Source organism: Tupaia chinensis, unplaced genomic scaffold (genome assembly GCF_000334495.1).
Source record: "Tupaia chinensis unplaced genomic scaffold, TupChi_1.0 Scaffold145652_1, whole genome shotgun sequence".
NCBI classification, from domain to species: domain Eukaryota; kingdom Metazoa; phylum Chordata; class Mammalia; order Scandentia; family Tupaiidae; genus Tupaia; species Tupaia belangeri.
Window position 1 is genome coordinate 3,040,309 of NW_006205509.1, and position 16,378 is coordinate 3,056,686.

Genomic DNA, 16,378 nt, shown 5'->3' on the forward strand with positions numbered 1-16,378 from the left:
CATTTTTTGAGAGCGATTTTTGCTATAGGGCTTGTGCACTCACTGGAGAGACAGACAGAGAGACAGAAAGTGAGAAATCACTCTCCAGGGGGATGGCCATGCTGCAGTCTCTTCTCTTCCATTCTCCTCTTGGGACTTTGGGCACACACGCACATATGGCCCAGCATGAGTTTTTTTTGTTTTGTTTTGTTTTTGAGAAGTTTTTGCTACAGGGTGTGTGCACTCTACAGAGAGACAGAAAGTGAGAAATCACCCCCCCTCCCGGGAGGATGTCCACATTGCAATCCCTTCTCCTCCATTCTCCTTTCGAGATCTTGGGCACGCACGCACATGCACCCAACGTGAGTTTAAGTCACCAGGTCCAGGGCTCGAACTGCGGTCGACTACATGGGAGTCCAGTGACATAGCCATTACACTAACTGCTGGTTCCCCCAGCATAAGTTTTAAGTTGCAAGGTCTGGCGTTCGAACTGGGATCAACTATGTGGGAGTCTAACAATGTAATCATTATGCCATCTGTTGGTCCCTCTCTCTTCACTTTGAAGTCCTATCAGTTCTGCTTTCAAAATATACCTTGGGGGCCAGACAAAGGTGGTGCAGTGGCAGAATACTAGGCCTTTAGGCGGCAGTTTCATGTGGGAAGTTTCCTGGTACAAGTTCAAGATGAGTACTTGCCCACAATCTGCGGCTGACTGAAGGCCAGAGGTATGTTGTGGTGCATCCTGTTGTAGTATGGTGTTCTGTGGTCCCCACATAGGGAGGGGACAGAACAAACTCCCACTCTAACCTTTCATGACAGTAGGCGGTACAGACTGTCAAGGCTGTGAAAATCTGAATAAGGAATGTCAGTTTCTTTTTCTCTCTTTCCGCTCTCTGTCTCTCTCGGGTGAGCACACGCACCCTATGGCAAAAGTATCTTTTTTTTTTTTTTTAATTAATTGAACTTTATTTATTTATTTACTTACTTATTTTCAATTTGACCAGATAGGGACAGAGTGAGAGAGAGGGAAGTGATAAAGCAAGCCACCAGGTCTGGGACTTGAATCGCAGTCAACCATGTGGGAGTCCAGCACCCTTAACCACTACGCCATCTGCAAAAATATCTTTAAAAAAAAAAGTGTCTAATGGTCTTGTGTACCTCTTACCAAGTTACTCTGATTGTATAACTAGAAATACATATCTTTTATTTTTATGTTTTTGCTGTATGGTGTGTGCGCTTGCTAGAGAGAGAGAGAGAGAGAGAAGAGGAAGACAGAGGAGAGTGAGAAATCACTGCCTGGGGGGATGGCCACATTGCAATCTCTTCTCCATTCTCCTCTCAGGGTCTTGGGCACACACACATATCTGACATGTTTTTCAAACAGCCAGGTCCAGGACTTGAACCATGGTGTTGGCCATTGTTAATCCTTAATCTCCATGCCACTGACTGGCCCTTGTTTCCTCATTTATCAATAAATCCAGGTTTTCTTGTGGTGCTAACTATAATCCAGATTTCAAAGTTAAACTTTGTTTTTCCTTCTCCGTGTTTTGAGCTTTCTTTTTGAGCTCAAGATCATTTATCTCTTCTGGATTTATATGTGTTGTCTGCTCCTGGTGGGCTGGCAGAAATAACTGATTCCTAAGATAAGCAATATAAGTTGTTTCTAGAAATAGCCAGTATACTATTCATTTACTTAACAATTGTTGTAATACTCTTGCAGTCTAATTGTAAAAAGATGTTGTATATTCGTTGTACGTGTTAGAAATGGATGTGTAAAAAGGAATCCAGGGAGACACTGTAGTATGGTGAGTAAGAATGGACCTCTGGTACTAGACTGCCTGGAACTCTGCCACTTACTAGCTTTGCATCCTCAGGCAAGTTATTTTATACACCTGAACTTGAGTTTTCTCCTCTCTAAAGTAGGTATCCTAATAGATCTGCCTTATAGGGTTATTTTGAGATTAAGTGAATTATATATGAACCATTTAGAATAGTACCTAGTTAATAATTATTGTTCTTACCCACAACAGATGGCAGGAGAGCTGGCTGACAAAAAGGACCGTGATGCATCACCTTCCAAGGAGGAAAGGAAGCGATCACGCACGCCCGACAGAGAGCGGGATAGAGACCGAGACCGGAAGTCCTCCCCATCTAAAGATAGGAAGCGGCATCGTTCCAGGGATAGACGTCGAGGAGGCAGCCGTTCTCGCTCTCGTTCCCGTTCCAAGTCTACAGAGAGGTAAAGTAACTTTCTGTGTCTGTTATGTGAGAAGGGAGAGTACATTTCAAATGTCTCCATTCTTGGTTTCTGTGATGCCTGCAGTATGAGATATCTGTTAGGTTGCTGGGAAAGTCAGGACATATTTTTCTTTTTTTTGGGAGAGGTTTTTGCTATAGGGTGTGTGCGCTCGCCAGGAAGACAGAGGGACAGACAGAAAGCAAGAAATCACCTCCCCGGGGGGAAGGCCATGCCGCAATCCCTTCTCCTCCACTTTCCTCTTGGGATCTTGGACACGCATGCATACGCGTGATCCTGGACTCAAACCACAGTCAGCTACATGGGATTCCAGTGACGTAGCCATTAGGTCATCTGCTGGTCCCAATGACGTGTTTTTCTATGCAAAAATGTATCATGACTTTCCTGACAACCCAATAGTTTCATACCTTGATCTACCCTATCCCACTTGGACCTGCAATGTTTTCAGTTTTCCTCAACCACCCAACTCTCAAGGTTAAGAGGCATCTTGTGAGATGAAGGTTCACGGGATCAGGAAGGTTCACATAGTCCATAGGCTACCATTGCCATTAATACCTAGCAGTACAACTGATCTACAAGGGTATTTCAAGAAGTTCCTGGAAAAATGAAATTAAAGTATGAGTTTATTTTTGTGCAAAATATTTTTGAAATCCATGCATAGTTTTTTCTTTCTTTTTTTTTTGAAGAGGTTTTTGCTATAGGGTGCGTGTGCTCGCCAGACAGAGAGAGAGAGACATAGAGACAGAAAGCGAGAAATCACCCCCAGGGGGGATGGTCATGCCGCAATCCCTTCTCCTCCATTCTCCTTTCGGGATCTTGGGCACGCACGCATACGCGCCCGGCGTGAGTTTTAAGCCACCGGGTCTGGGACGCGAACCGTGGTCGACTACATGGGAGTCCAGCGACATAGCCATTACGCTAACTGGTGGTTCCCCATGCATAGTTTTTTCAAGTTACACATTTCCATGAACATATTGAAACCTCCCCCTTGCCCCTGTAAGATCCTAGAATTCCCTTGTAACTTCCCTAGGAAACACACTTCTCAATTTGTGAAACATTTCTTTGGGGGACCAGCAGTTAGCGTAATGGCTATGTCACCGGACTTCCACGTAGTCAACTGCAGTTCGAGTCCTGGACCCGGTGGCTTAAACTCACGCCAGGCACGTGTGCGTGCGTGCCCAAGATCCCGAGAGGAGAATGGAGGAGAAGGGATTGTGGCGTGGCCATCCCCCCTGGGGGGTGATTTCTCACTTTCTGTCTCTCTGTCTCTCTCTGTCTGTCTGGTGAGTGCACACGCCCTATAGCAAAAACCTCTCCAAAAAAAGAAAAAAAAAAACATTTCTTTGGGAAAAAAGAGCATGGGAACCTTATAGGGCTTCAGTGAAACAAGATATTCTAGAAATATCAAATGATTTCTTAAATTTGCTTGCTTTCAGAGATCGACGGCACAAAGAACGAGAACGAGATAAGGAGCGGGATCGGAATAAGAAGGACCGAGATCGAGACAAGGATGGGCACAGACGGGACAAGGACCGTAAACGATCCAGGTACCTGAGTACTTAAAGGGATTGTTTCCCTGTCTTCATTTCTGCACCCGAGGTGGCTCAGCTTCATAGGAAAGCAGATTTTTCAAACCCGTCTTCTTGGTAGTTATTACAGAACTATCTTTCTTGGAAAGCATGTGTCTTCTTCTTAAGAAAGTATAATAGTGAATGGGGACCAGTAGGTGGCACGGTGGTTAGGGTGCTGGATACTCCCACATGGCCGACCGTGGTTCGAGTCCCGCATCTGGTGGCTTGCTTTCCCACTTCCACTTTCCCTCTGCGTGTGCTCTCTCTCTCTCTCTCTCTCTCTCTGGTTAAATTAAAATAAAAGAATGAATAAATAAAATTGAATAAATAATTCTTTAAAAAAAAAAAAAAGACAGTATAATAGTGAAGTCACAATCCTTTGAGGCTCAACATCTTCTTAGAATTTAGAAATTAGGGACCAGCCAGTGGTGTGATGGTTAAGGTGGTTGGATCCTGCATATCCAACTGTGTAGATCGAATCCTGGATCCAGTGGCCTGAAAAACATTCCAGGCATGTGCACATGCATGCCTAAAATCTTGGAGGAGGAAATGGAGAAGGAACTGTGGTGTGACCATTCCCCAGGGAAAGTGCTTTCTCACTTTCCCTCTTTGTCTCTTTCTCTCTTTGGTCAGTTCTTGTGCGGTATGGCAGTTTAAAATACACACACACATATACACATATATACATATGTGTGTGTGTGTGTGTACATATATTTATGTATGTATGTGTGTATATATATGTATATGTGTGTGTGTATATATGTGTGTGTGTGTGTGGTCTGGGGCTAGCAGTGGCATGATGGTTAGGGCTCTGGACTTCTACTTGGTCAACTGTGGTTTGAGCCCTGGACCTAGCGGTTGCTTTCTTATTTTCTCTCTTTCTCTGTCTCTTTCTTGTGTGTGCGTGTGCCCTTTCACAAATTAAAATTGAATAAAATTATTATTTATATATAATTATAAATTATGTATATTATATATATAATATATATTATATATATAATATATATCATGGCCTTGTCTCCCTATCAGTCTTTATATTCATTATTTCATACATGCATGCACGCATGCCTGGTGTGAGTTTTAAACCACCAAGTCTGGGACTCGAACCATGGTCAACTACACGGGAATCTAGCTACATAACCATTACACCATCTGCTGGTCCCAAATAATAATATATTTTAAAAAAGAAAGAATTAGTCTGAAAAGGTTACCAGCCTACAAAACATTTTCTCTAACTCTATCGGACCATTCAGTTTCTTCCCCAGGATATATAATGTGTATTTATTGAAATAAATAACTCAATGCCAGGTCCAGCAGGTGGAGTGGTGGTTAAGATGCCGAACTCCCACATGGTCGACTGCAGGTTAAGTCCTGGACCTGGTGGCTTGAAACTCACATTGGGCGTATGTACATGCATGCCCAAAATCCGAAGAGGAAAATAGAGGAGAAGAAATTTTGACGTGGCCATCCCCACAATCCCTTCTCTATTCTCCTCTTGGGATTTTAGGCACGCCTGCACATGTGCCTAGCGTGAGTTTTAAGCCACCGGGTCCCAGGCTTGAACTGCAGTTGACTATGTGGGAGGCCAGCAACATAACCATTAAGCTATCTGTTGGTCCCATCTATGCAAAGCTCTTAACTGACCCTCAATTTGTAAGTTAGAATTCAAAAGAGAGGACAGAGTAAAGAGTGTTCATAACAGAAACTCAGTGAGGTGTTTTTAGATCACTTGTACATTAACCTTCAAGCAAGTTGAGGGGAAGATTGCTGGGAATGGTAGGAAGGAAAGAGGATGATGGGATGTACATGGCGGTGTCTTCTTGACTTGTGGAGTGGCTATGTAGGCCAAACTCATTGCCTATTATAAGGTTAAGGAGGATTTTTTGTTTCCAATGTGCAGCTGCTGGTGGAAGGATTTTATTTTTGTTCTTTTTGATTTGCTATAGGGCATATGTGCTCATCACAGAGAGACAGAGACAGAAAGTAAGAAAGCAGCCCTCAGGGGGAATGCCCACACTATAATCCCCTCTCCTCCATTCTGGGATTTTGGGCATGTGTGCATACATACCGGCATGTCTGAGACTCAGACTGCAGTCAGCCACATGAGATGGAGTTGCTTTAACCACTGTGCCACCAGCTGGCTCTGGAGTGAAGGTCCACATCTCAGAAGAGGAAATAAGTCTGAGAAAAGGAGATTCCTGTAGAATGAGGTCAAAACCAGGCCATAATTAGGTTTCTGAGCAGGCAGATGGCCATGCTTGCTAAGAGAGCTTGACGACATGATAGTGGACCATGGGCCAGTCTGTTGAGTCATGGGAAAACTTCATCCTCTTTTTGGGGCTAAGCCTGAATTTTAGTCAGGGGCTCAATTAAGATAGCAATTTTGGGGCCATCAGGTAGTGTGGAAGTTAAAGCAACTGGATTCTACATGGCCAACTGTGTGTTTTGAATCCTGGACTCAGCAGCTTGAAAATCATGCTGGATGTGTGTGTGCACGCCCAGGATCCTGAGGGGAGAATGGAAGGAAGGGGATTGTGGTGTGATCACAGTCCCCACCTCTCGGGGGTGATTTTTCACATTCTCTCTCAGTTCCTATCTCTGTCTCTGGCGAATGCATGTACCCTGTAGCAAAAAATTTAAAAAAATAAAAATAAAAAAGGATAGCAATTTGGACCTTTCCTTTTCTGTTCCTTTTTCTTAAAGTTTATCACCTGGCCGAGGAAAAGATTTTAAATCTCGGAAGGACAGAGACTCTAAGAAGGATGAAGAGGATGAACATGGTGATAAGAAGCCTAAGGTAAAAGAAGAGAAAGGCTTTTTTAAAATCTTCTTCAGCGTGTGCCCTGTTTTGTTGATTTTAAAGAGAGAGCCTTTATGAACTGAAGTCCTATGTTTTTATTTTCAGGCCCAGCCATTGTCCCTGGAGGAACTTCTGGCCAAGAAGAAGGCTGAAGAAGAAGCTGAGGCTAAGGTAAAAACTGGGAGGTCTGTCTGAGTCCACTTGGACCTCCATAACAAAACACTGCAGACATTTTCTCATAGTCTGAGGTCAAGGTGTTGGCAGGGTTGTTTCACTGAGGCCCCCCCCCGGCACATGGTCTTCTCTGTGTGCCCACTTGTCACTGGTGTCTTTTGTGTCCAAATTTCCTCTTCTTATAAGGACATCAGTCAGATTGAATTAGGACTTGCCATAGTAGTCTCTTTTAACTTACTTAACTCTTTTTATTAATATAATTTTTTATTTTATTTTATTTATTCATTCATTTATTTTAATTTGACCAGAGAGAGACAGAGAGAGAGAAAGAGTGAGAAAGCAAGCCGCCGTGTCTGGGTCTCAAACTGTGGTCAGCCATGTGGGAGTGTCCAGCACCTTAACCACCACACCACCTGCTGGTCCCGTTAACTTACTTAACTCTTTAAAGACTATCTCTTGGGGACCAGCAGGTGGTATAGTGGATGAGGTGCTGGACACTCCCACATGGCTGACCACGGTTCAAGTCCCAGACCTGGTGGCTTGCCTTCTCACTTTCCCTGTCTCTCTCTTTTTCTCTCTCTTTCTGTCTCTCTCTGGTCAAATTAAAATAAATGAATGAATAAATAAATAATTACATATTAAAAAAAAGAACTTCCCCCACCTCTTATAAAAAAAAAAAGACTGTCTCTTAAGGGACCAGCAAATGCATAATGGTTGTGCCGCTGGACTCCCACATAGTTGACTGCTGGTTCCAGTCTTGGACCCGGCAGCTAAAAACTCAGTCCAGGCATGTGTGTGTGCGTGCCCAAGATCCTGAGGGAGAATGAGAGAAGGGATTGTGGTGTTGCCATCCCCCCAGGGGGCATGATTTCTTGCTTTCTGTCTCTCTTGGCGAGCATACACACCCTATAACAAAAATCTCTCTAAAAAAGAAAAAGACCTTCTCTTCAAAATAGTTACATTTTGAGGTACTAGGGGGTTCAAGCTTCAACACAGGAATTTCAGGGGACCAAATGCTGGCACCGTGGTAAAACGCATACTCTGTGAGGCCTACCCACATTGGGAGGTTCCAGGTTTGTGTTAGGGGACTTCCCTGTGTATGCCAGGCACATGTGCTCCCGTGATCCAAGGCTGGCAGAAGGTTGGGGTGTAGGGGCAAGCAGGTGGTGTGGTGGATAAGGGTGCTGGGCTCCCACATGGCTGACCGCAGTTCAAGTCCTGTACCTTTCTGGTCAGATTAAAATGGATGAATAAATATAATAAAGTTAAATAAAAATAATTCTTAAAAAAATAAAAGACTAGGGTGTGTTATGGGGTCACGATCCTGTTGGGGTTGTTGCCTCTCTGTCTCTGTCCCTCTCTCTCTGTGTCATTAATAGAAAAAAATAAGTAAACTTTAGAAAAATAAGAATTTGGGGGCGGAGAGGCGAAGTTCAGATCATAACAGGGTCTTTGGCTATTTGTGTTTTCCTCAGCAGATTTAATGCACAAGCCGCTATTTTGGATTCTCTGCCATCTCATCGGTGATGTGATTGCACTCTCTCCTCAGGCCCTTTGTTTACAGCTCCGATCTCTTTTGCAGCCCAAATTTCTCTCCAAAGCTGAACGAGAGGCTGAAGCTCTAAAGCGGCGGCAGCAGGAGGTCGAAGAGCGGCAGAGGATGCTCGAAGAAGAAAGGAAGAAAAGGAAACAGTTCCAAGACTTGGGCAGGAAGATGTTGGGTTCGTTTGTGTAGCCCCCCAATGGGTAGGAAAGCATCGACAGGGATTAGAGTGTCTTCTCAGGAGAAGAAACCTGTTTACCCTGGTTGAGGAGGGAATGATAAGCTCTGGCCCTGTAGCCTACCGGTTGAAGCTAGCTCCCATATAGCTAATTGGGGTTCAAATCCCAGTCCCTGACTTAGAAAATATGCCAGGTGCATGTGTGTGTGTGCCCCAAATCCCAGCAAGATGGAGCTATGGAGAAGAGATTGCAATGTGACCGCATCCTATTAGGGATGCTTTCTCCTTTCTCTCTGGTGAACGCTTGCACTCTGACCAAAAAAAAAAAAGAGAGAGACGATGTCAGAAATTTATGAGAAAACCGTTTTTCTGTTAGGTTTGCATTTTCTTTGTATCATAAATCCACCCCTTTTTTTCCCTCACTTGATGTCCATTGTCTAGGCTCCCTCTATTCCCTCTTTATTTCCTTCTACTACCAAAGCACTTAGCCTGCTTTGCTTTCCTTGGCCTGCAGAAGACCCTCAAGAACGGGAACGTCGGGAGCGCAGGGAGAGGATGGAGCGGGAGACCAATGGCAATGAGGATGAGGAAGGGCGGCAGAAGATCCGGGAAGAGAAGGATAAGAGCAAGGAACTGCATGCCATTAAGGTGCAGCTGTGGCTCCGCCTTTACCCCCACAACACACACACAAAACGAGGCTTGGCTATTTGGCTATTCTGTGTCTGTGTGACTTGGGTAAGAAGTTGATGGCTTGGCGCTTTCTCCCTGCACAGGAACGTTATCTGGGTGGCATCAAAAAGCGGCGCCGCACGAGGCATCTCAATGACCGCAAGTTTGTGTTTGAGTGGGACGCGTCTGAGGACACTTCCATCGACTACAACCCCCTGTGAGTGGCTTTGTGCATGGGGCTAGGTCTTTTACACTGGGTATGCCTAGAGAGAGCTGATGACCCCAGAGGGAGGAGGAGTAAGGTAAGCTGGGGTGGAGGAATGGTATACCAGTAATCTGCCAGCCCTCTGTGGGAGGAAAGACCCTGGTCAGGAAGGAGACCTGCCAAGTAACGCAGCCTGCCCTTCCCTCCTGCTTCTCTAAACGTTCTTCCCTCTGTTTCAATCCCAGGTACAAAGAACGGCACCAGGTGCAGTTGCTGGGCAGAGGCTTTATTGCAGGTATTGACCTGAAGCAGCAGAAACGAGAGCAGTCACGTTTCTACGGAGACCTAATGGAGAAGAGGCGAACCCTGGAAGAAAAGGAACAGGAGGAGTGAGCGATCAGGGCTGGGGTGGTTAAGCAGAGCCCAGAATCTCTCCAGAAAGGAATTGGAGGATACTGATTTATTCTTCACATCCTTCTCCAGGGCAAGGCTCCGGAAACTTCGAAAGAAGGAAGCTAAGCAGCGTTGGGATGATCGTCATTGGTCCCAGAAGAAGTTAGATGAGATGACAGACAGGGACTGGCGTATCTTCCGTGAAGACTACAGCATCACCACCAAAGGTGGCAAGATCCCCAATCCCATCCGATCCTGGAAAGACTCTTCTCTGCCCCCACACATCTTGGAAGTCATTGATAAGTGTGGCTACAAGGTAAGGGGGCGCTCACTGGCTCAGGAGCCCTGACATGTTGCACCGTCCTAGAGGATACAGACTTAGTTTGGGAATAGAGAACTTAGTTCCTTGAGTGTTCGGTCCCTTCTCTGCCAGTAGGCACCCAGGTGACCTTGCCTGTCACTTTCTTGTGGAAGCACTGGCCTTTAGTGATTGCATTTCTTCATAGGTCCCCATTCCTGTGACTCGTATTTGGTGTCATCCCATGTACTAGTATATGCGCCGGCCCTGTCAGCAGTAGGCCAGGTAGTAAAATTCTGCTTGTACCCACTGTTCTCTCTCTGGATCACGGTAGGAGCCGACACCCATCCAGCGTCAGGCAATTCCCATAGGACTACAGAATCGTGACATCATTGGTGTGGCCGAGACTGGCAGCGGCAAGACAGCAGCCTTCCTCATCCCATTGCTGGTCTGGATCACCACTCTTCCCAAAATTGACAGGTGGGGTCAGCTGGCACCAGTTGGAGTGGGTTGGGCTGGATAGGAAAGGCAACAATGGCAGATGAGTTTAGTTTTAAGTCCATAATCAGAAACCTGTCCATTCTGGGCCAGATATTAGGGAATAATTGGATCATGATAACAAAGTGGCGCATAATTTTGTTCTCGGAAAGGAGTAGTCCCTGGAGAACTTTGCTCTCTTAGCAGCTCTGAATTTTAAGTGGGATCATTGCATTCTATTCCCACCACCTCCCCATTCCCGTAGCTACCCGTAAGAATAACTTCATTTTGCTCCTGTTTGTGGTTGGATAAGAACCAAAGCTCATGAAGGTGTGGACGCCCTGTTTACCACAGGATCGAAGAGTCAGACCAGGGCCCTTATGCCATCATCTTGGCTCCCACTCGTGAGTTGGCTCAGCAGATTGAAGAAGAGACTATCAAGTTTGGGAAGCCGCTGGGCATCCGCACTGTGGCCGTCATTGGTGGCATCTCCAGAGAAGACCAGGGCTTCAGGCTGCGCATGGGCTGTGAGGTTAGTTCCCCTCCTTCTGTGTGAGAAGGCCTTCTGTCTTGGAGCTCTGTTTCTAGTTTCCAAAATAAGTGAAGTGAAATGAAGAAAGGGCCTGCTATATACCAAAGAGAGAGAAATAGATGCTGTCATTTATTGACAACTTATATGCCGGGGATTATACCTCACACTGTACATCATACATATATATGTGTGTGTGTATATATCATACACTCAGTAATTCTCAGTGTATCGTATTTGCTAGCACATCAATTCTGAGAGTAGGGAGGGGCATCCCCATTTTGTAGGTGAAGCTGCAGCTCAGGGTGAAGTCACAGCTGGTGGTGGACAGAGCTGAGATCCACATCCAAAGCCTGTGCTCGTGGTTACTCTTCCAGACTTTGTCATTGGCTTTGTGCATTGCCATCTTTTCAGGAAAGGAGAGAACTTTTTAAAAGTGTGTCCTTGCTATAGGAATTTAGTCTTCTGCAGGCTTCTCAGTGTAATCCTTTAGACAGCTTGGTCCACGGTATCCCTTGGTCTCTCTTTCATTTAAGCAAGTTCCTTCTGATTTTGCCTCCTCTATCTAACCCCTGGACTTTACTTAGACTGTTCATTCCAGAAAAAAGTTAAGGTAGCAACAAGTAATTTCATACCAGTTCTCAAGAACTTTCACTGCTAACTTAACTAGAGGTTGGGGACCAAGTTCCTTAGCATTGGATTGCCCAAGTAGGTGGGTTCACAGGAGAGAAAAGAAGGGGTACCTGCTGAGGCCCTGTGTGAGGACACTGTATCCCCAGATTGTGATTGCCACCCCTGGACGTCTGATTGACGTGCTGGAAAACCGCTACCTGGTACTGAGCCGCTGTACCTACGTGGTTCTGGATGAGGCCGACAGGATGATTGACATGGGCTTCGAGCCAGATGTCCAGAAGATCCTGGAGCACATGCCTGTCAGTAACCAGAAGCCAGACACAGATGAGGCTGAAGACCCTGAGAAGATGTTGGCCAACTTTGAGTCAGGAAAACATAAGTACCGCCAAGTAAGGCTGCTTCTCAGGGCTGGGAAAAGTTGGGCAAATTACCAGACCTAGTTGTGGGCCCTTGTATTAGGTAAGCCCAGGGTGCATGTTACCCGGATAGTGAGGTGTGCTTTGCTCCAGTCCCCTGCAGTCCTAGGGGTGGAGCCGCCCTGGAAAAATGCTTCCAAAGAATCATGCTGCTGCCCAGACCACAGGTGCTAGCAGGTGCTCAGTCCTTCCTGTCATCATAGGATGTAAACAGGTGCTAGGGCAAGATGGGAAGGCAGAGGACACCTTTCTTTTCCTAAGGAATTGGCTGTGAAAGCTTATACTGAGGCTCATTTTAGATTCTTTTTTTTTTTTTTTTAAGAGAGAGATTTTTATTATTGAGCATTTGCACTCGCTGGAGGCAGAGAGACAGAAAGTGAGAAATCACTCCCTGGGTGGATAGCCACGCTGCAGTCCCTTCTCCATTCTCCTCTTGGGATTTTGGGCACACACGCACACCTGCCTGGCGTGGGTTTCAAACCATCAGGTCCAGGACTCAAACTACAGTCAGCCATGTTGGAGTCCAGTGTAACCATTACGCCACACCATCTGCTGGACCCTCGTTTTAGATTCTTTAGCCTGGGTTGAGCTGCCTGCGGTGATAGTAGGCTATGTGATTCCATGTGCCTGGGCCCAGGCCTGAGTCTCCTGTTTTCATAGACAGTCATGTTCACGGCCACCATGCCCCCGGCCGTAGAGCGTCTGGCCAGGAGCTATCTTCGACGACCTGCCGTGGTGTACATTGGCTCTGCAGGCAAGCCCCATGAACGTGTGGAACAGAAAGTCTTCCTCATGTCAGAGTCAGAAAAGAGGTACGGGGGCAGCTGAGCTGGGGAAAATGGTAAAGAGAGGGCTTCAAGAACTCAGCATGAGTGGTGACTGCATGGCAATTTCTCTACGGTGTTAAGGACTTCAGTTTTCTTGTCTGAAGGCCAGGGGTGCTGGAGACCCTGAAGTTGGTGTTTAGAGGTCAGGCTGGGGTGCCTCACCTGGAGTGGGAAGCATTATACATCTCATTTCTCTCCTCTTCCCCTTCTCCCCAGGAAAAAGCTACTGGCAATCTTGGAGCAAGGCTTTGATCCACCCATCATCATTTTTGTCAACCAGAAGAAGGGTTGCGATGTGTTGGCCAAATCCCTGGAGAAGATGGGGGTATGTCTGGCAGGGGGGAGCCAAGTCTGGCCTTTGTGGTGATGCTGTCTGAGATAGAGAGCTCCCAGGCTTCCGCTTTCAGTTCTCACCTGTCCTTTAATCGCACCAGCATTTAACAAGTCAGGGCTGGAGGGAAAAAGGTGGCTTGAGGGGTGAGGAAAGCTGGGTCAGGGGTGAGGAAAGCTGGGGCTCCCCGTCTTCTCCAGCAGTGCCAGCCAAAGCTGCCTTAGGTCTTCATTGAAGTGGGGTGGGCCAGGGAGAGGTTTGGAGACTATCCTGGCAGGGTCTGGGAGTTGGAATAGAGGGTCAAAGCTGTTTGTGATTATGTGTGTTTGGGAGGGGATGCTGGGATGAGGAGGGAGTTGCTGGTAATCGCTGTCCTTTACTCCTGATGCTGTGCTTGAGGGGGAGGAGGTGTTCTTGCTCCTTAGTCCTCCCAACTTCCTTAAATGTCTTGACCCCTGCTTTCCACCCTGACCTCCTGATTTTCCTGCATCTCATCTCTCTGGCTCTGTATCTTCCTACTAGATTGCTTTGCATTTGACCTTACCTTGTCTGTCCTTGGCACATCACACCCCATTCTCTCCTGACCCTTTCTTCACCTGCTTTCTCCTTCTGATGGCTCTTATTCTTTGCTTTGCCTCCTCCCCTTTTCCTACCCCACTGTTTGTCCAACCCTCCTTCTCTGTCCCTATTCTCTTTAACTTTTGTGTTTTTCCATGATCCCATGGTGGTTCTCACCTCACCATTCTTCCAACAGTACAACGCTTGCACGCTGCATGGTGGAAAAGGCCAGGAGCAGCGAGAGTTTGCACTGTCCAACCTCAAGGCTGGGGCCAAGGATATTTTGGTGGCTACAGATGTGGCTGGTCGTGGTATAGACATTCAAGATGTGTCTATGGTGGTCAACTATGATATGGCCAAAAATATTGAAGGTAAGTGCCGAGGAAAGCAGCTTCGATCCAGGGTAAAGTGAAACTCGCTGTCTCTTCCACTCAGAGTCAGGGTGCTGTTGCTGCCATCTCTCATAGCTCCGAGTCTGGGGTTGCATGTCTCAGCGAGAAGAGTTCCTGCCTTTTATCTCACCTGGGTGTGTTGTCCCAGCAGCAGGGACAACACTTCTGTCCTCAGGAGTGTGGAAAAGACCGGAGCTAGGCAACCCTTAGTTGCTGGGCAACCCTCAGTGCGATAGGATGACCACGATCGGTCGTGGTGGGGGGACAGACACCAGTGGAGAGCACTGTGGGCACTGCAGTTCCTGCGGTGTGAGTAGTTAGTGGTTAGAGCTGTGGTGGGTAGGAGGATGCCTTTGGAAGTGCTGGCTTGAGACACTGCTCACCAGGGTCATCTGGTCAAGTGACATGACATTCCCCTCATCCCCCCACCCCTAGATTACATCCACCGTATTGGCCGTACGGGACGAGCAGGCAAGAGTGGTGTGGCCATCACCTTCCTCACCAAAGAGGACTCTGCTGTGTTCTATGAGCTGAAGCAAGCCATCCTGGAGAGCCCAGTGTCTTCCTGCCCCCCAGAGCTAGCCAACCACCCAGATGCCCAGCACAAGCCAGGCACCATCCTCACCAAGAAGCGCCGGGAAGAGACCATCTTTGCCTGACACAGCTCTCTTCCCATGGGTTCAAGGGCGTGCGCTGAAGCTGCCTGCTGTTTCTGCTTCAGGACCCTCACATGCCTCTTTGTAGATCCTCACTCTGGGGTTATGGCAGCTTAGGAAACAATCAGACTCCCTGGCCCAGGCCTTTAGGTATGTAGCCTGAATGGGGGGCTGCAGGAGGAAGATGCTGTCAGAAGCAGGAAGAGCAAACTGGCCCAGCTCTGCCCCTCTGGGGGGCTTGGAGACTGCTCTAGGCTGTCAGCTCTTGCCCCACCATGGGAGCAGCCAAGCGGCTTCTGCTTGACTGAACAGAAACCTGGCTGCCCAATGGGACCTCCTGCGGCACAGACCTGATGTGTAACTGGGCAGACTGTGGCAATGTTATTGCCCTAGATGGCCCAGGGGATCTGGCACCATGAGGATTGTGGAGCTTGGACTCTTGCTGTCACTTTGACAGCTGTTTTCCACTCAGCTTATAAGAAGTGGAAGCCTGCAAATCTGCACGACCCCCTGCCCAGGGGTGCCGTGCATCCTAGGCATCCCACCCCTGGACTTTTCCTAGTGGGTATGGGGACAGGGTGAGTTGGCTGTGTCCATCTTCAAGTCACTGAGTGAAATTTCTGTTTTTTATTCTCTGAGAAGATGAATTTGTATGTTCTGAGAATAAATACATAAATATTAAGGTTGTATCTAGTTCTGGTTAAATCCATCTCCCAGGTTCTCTCAGGCACTACAGAGGACAGGATGGCAGCATTGGGCATATGGGATGGCTTGGCAAATGAAATACACCAAGTGAAGAGCCTAGGGACAGCAGGTGGCATGATAGTTAAGGCCATGGATTCCTACATGGCCAACCACAGTTTGAGTCTCAGACTCGGAAGCTTGAAATCATGCCGGATATGGGACTGGCAGTTGGTGTAATGGCTATGTCGCTGGACTCCATGTAGTTGACTGCAGTCCGAGTCCTGGACCCAGCAGCTTAAATTAACTCAAGCCAGGCGTGTGTGCGTGTGGGCCCAAGATCCCTAGAGGAGAATGGAGAAGGGATTGCAGTGTGGCCTTCCCCCTTGGGGAGTGATTTCTTGCTTTCTGTCTGGTCTCTGTCTTTCTGGTGAGTGCATGTGCCCTATAGCAAAAAAAAACTCAAAAAAGAAAGAAAGAAATGCCTGGTACAAGATCCCCAGAAGAGAATAGAGAAGGGACTGAGGTGTGGCCATCCCCTGGGGGTGATTTCTCTCTCTCCAGTGAGTATATAAGCCATATGGCAAAAACCTTTAAAAAAAAAAAAAGTGTCACGGGCCAGATGGTGACCCAGCAGTAAAGTGTGATGTTCTGCAAGGCAGTCCGGTATAGTTAGGTTCCTGGTTCAGTTCAAGTCCAGAGACTTTTTTTTTTTTTTGGAGAGGTTTTTGCTATAGGGCGCTTGCGCTCACCAGAGAGAGACAGAAAGTGAGAAATCACCCCCCAGGGGGGATGGCCACGCCACAATCCC

General features: G+C 47.1%; 1 protein-coding gene across 2 annotated transcripts in view; it reads left to right on the forward strand.

Moving 5' to 3' along the window:
- Nucleotides 1–15,568, forward strand: part of DDX23 (DEAD-box helicase 23) — a 17,420-nt gene extending 1,852 nt beyond the window's left edge. For both annotated transcript variants that reach the window (XM_027768141.1, XM_014584091.2), the window contains exons 2-17: nucleotides 2,010–2,218; nucleotides 3,673–3,783; nucleotides 6,511–6,604; nucleotides 6,713–6,778; nucleotides 8,364–8,502; nucleotides 9,017–9,150; nucleotides 9,276–9,388; nucleotides 9,622–9,765; nucleotides 9,860–10,085; nucleotides 10,402–10,547; nucleotides 10,899–11,076; nucleotides 11,853–12,095; nucleotides 12,783–12,934; nucleotides 13,166–13,274; nucleotides 14,035–14,209; nucleotides 14,666–15,568. In XM_027768141.1, coding sequence (XP_027623942.1) covers nucleotides 2,010–2,218; nucleotides 3,673–3,783; nucleotides 6,511–6,604; nucleotides 6,713–6,778; nucleotides 8,364–8,502; nucleotides 9,017–9,150; nucleotides 9,276–9,388; nucleotides 9,622–9,765; nucleotides 9,860–10,085; nucleotides 10,402–10,547; nucleotides 10,899–11,076; nucleotides 11,853–12,095; nucleotides 12,783–12,934; nucleotides 13,166–13,274; nucleotides 14,035–14,209; nucleotides 14,666–14,889 — 2,463 coding nt within the window. In that variant the 3' untranslated portion in view covers nucleotides 14,890–15,568. The remainder of the gene's footprint in view (nucleotides 1–2,009; nucleotides 2,219–3,672; nucleotides 3,784–6,510; nucleotides 6,605–6,712; nucleotides 6,779–8,363; nucleotides 8,503–9,016; nucleotides 9,151–9,275; nucleotides 9,389–9,621; nucleotides 9,766–9,859; nucleotides 10,086–10,401; nucleotides 10,548–10,898; nucleotides 11,077–11,852; nucleotides 12,096–12,782; nucleotides 12,935–13,165; nucleotides 13,275–14,034; nucleotides 14,210–14,665) is intronic.
- The last annotated feature ends 810 nt before the right edge of the window (nucleotides 15,569–16,378 follow it).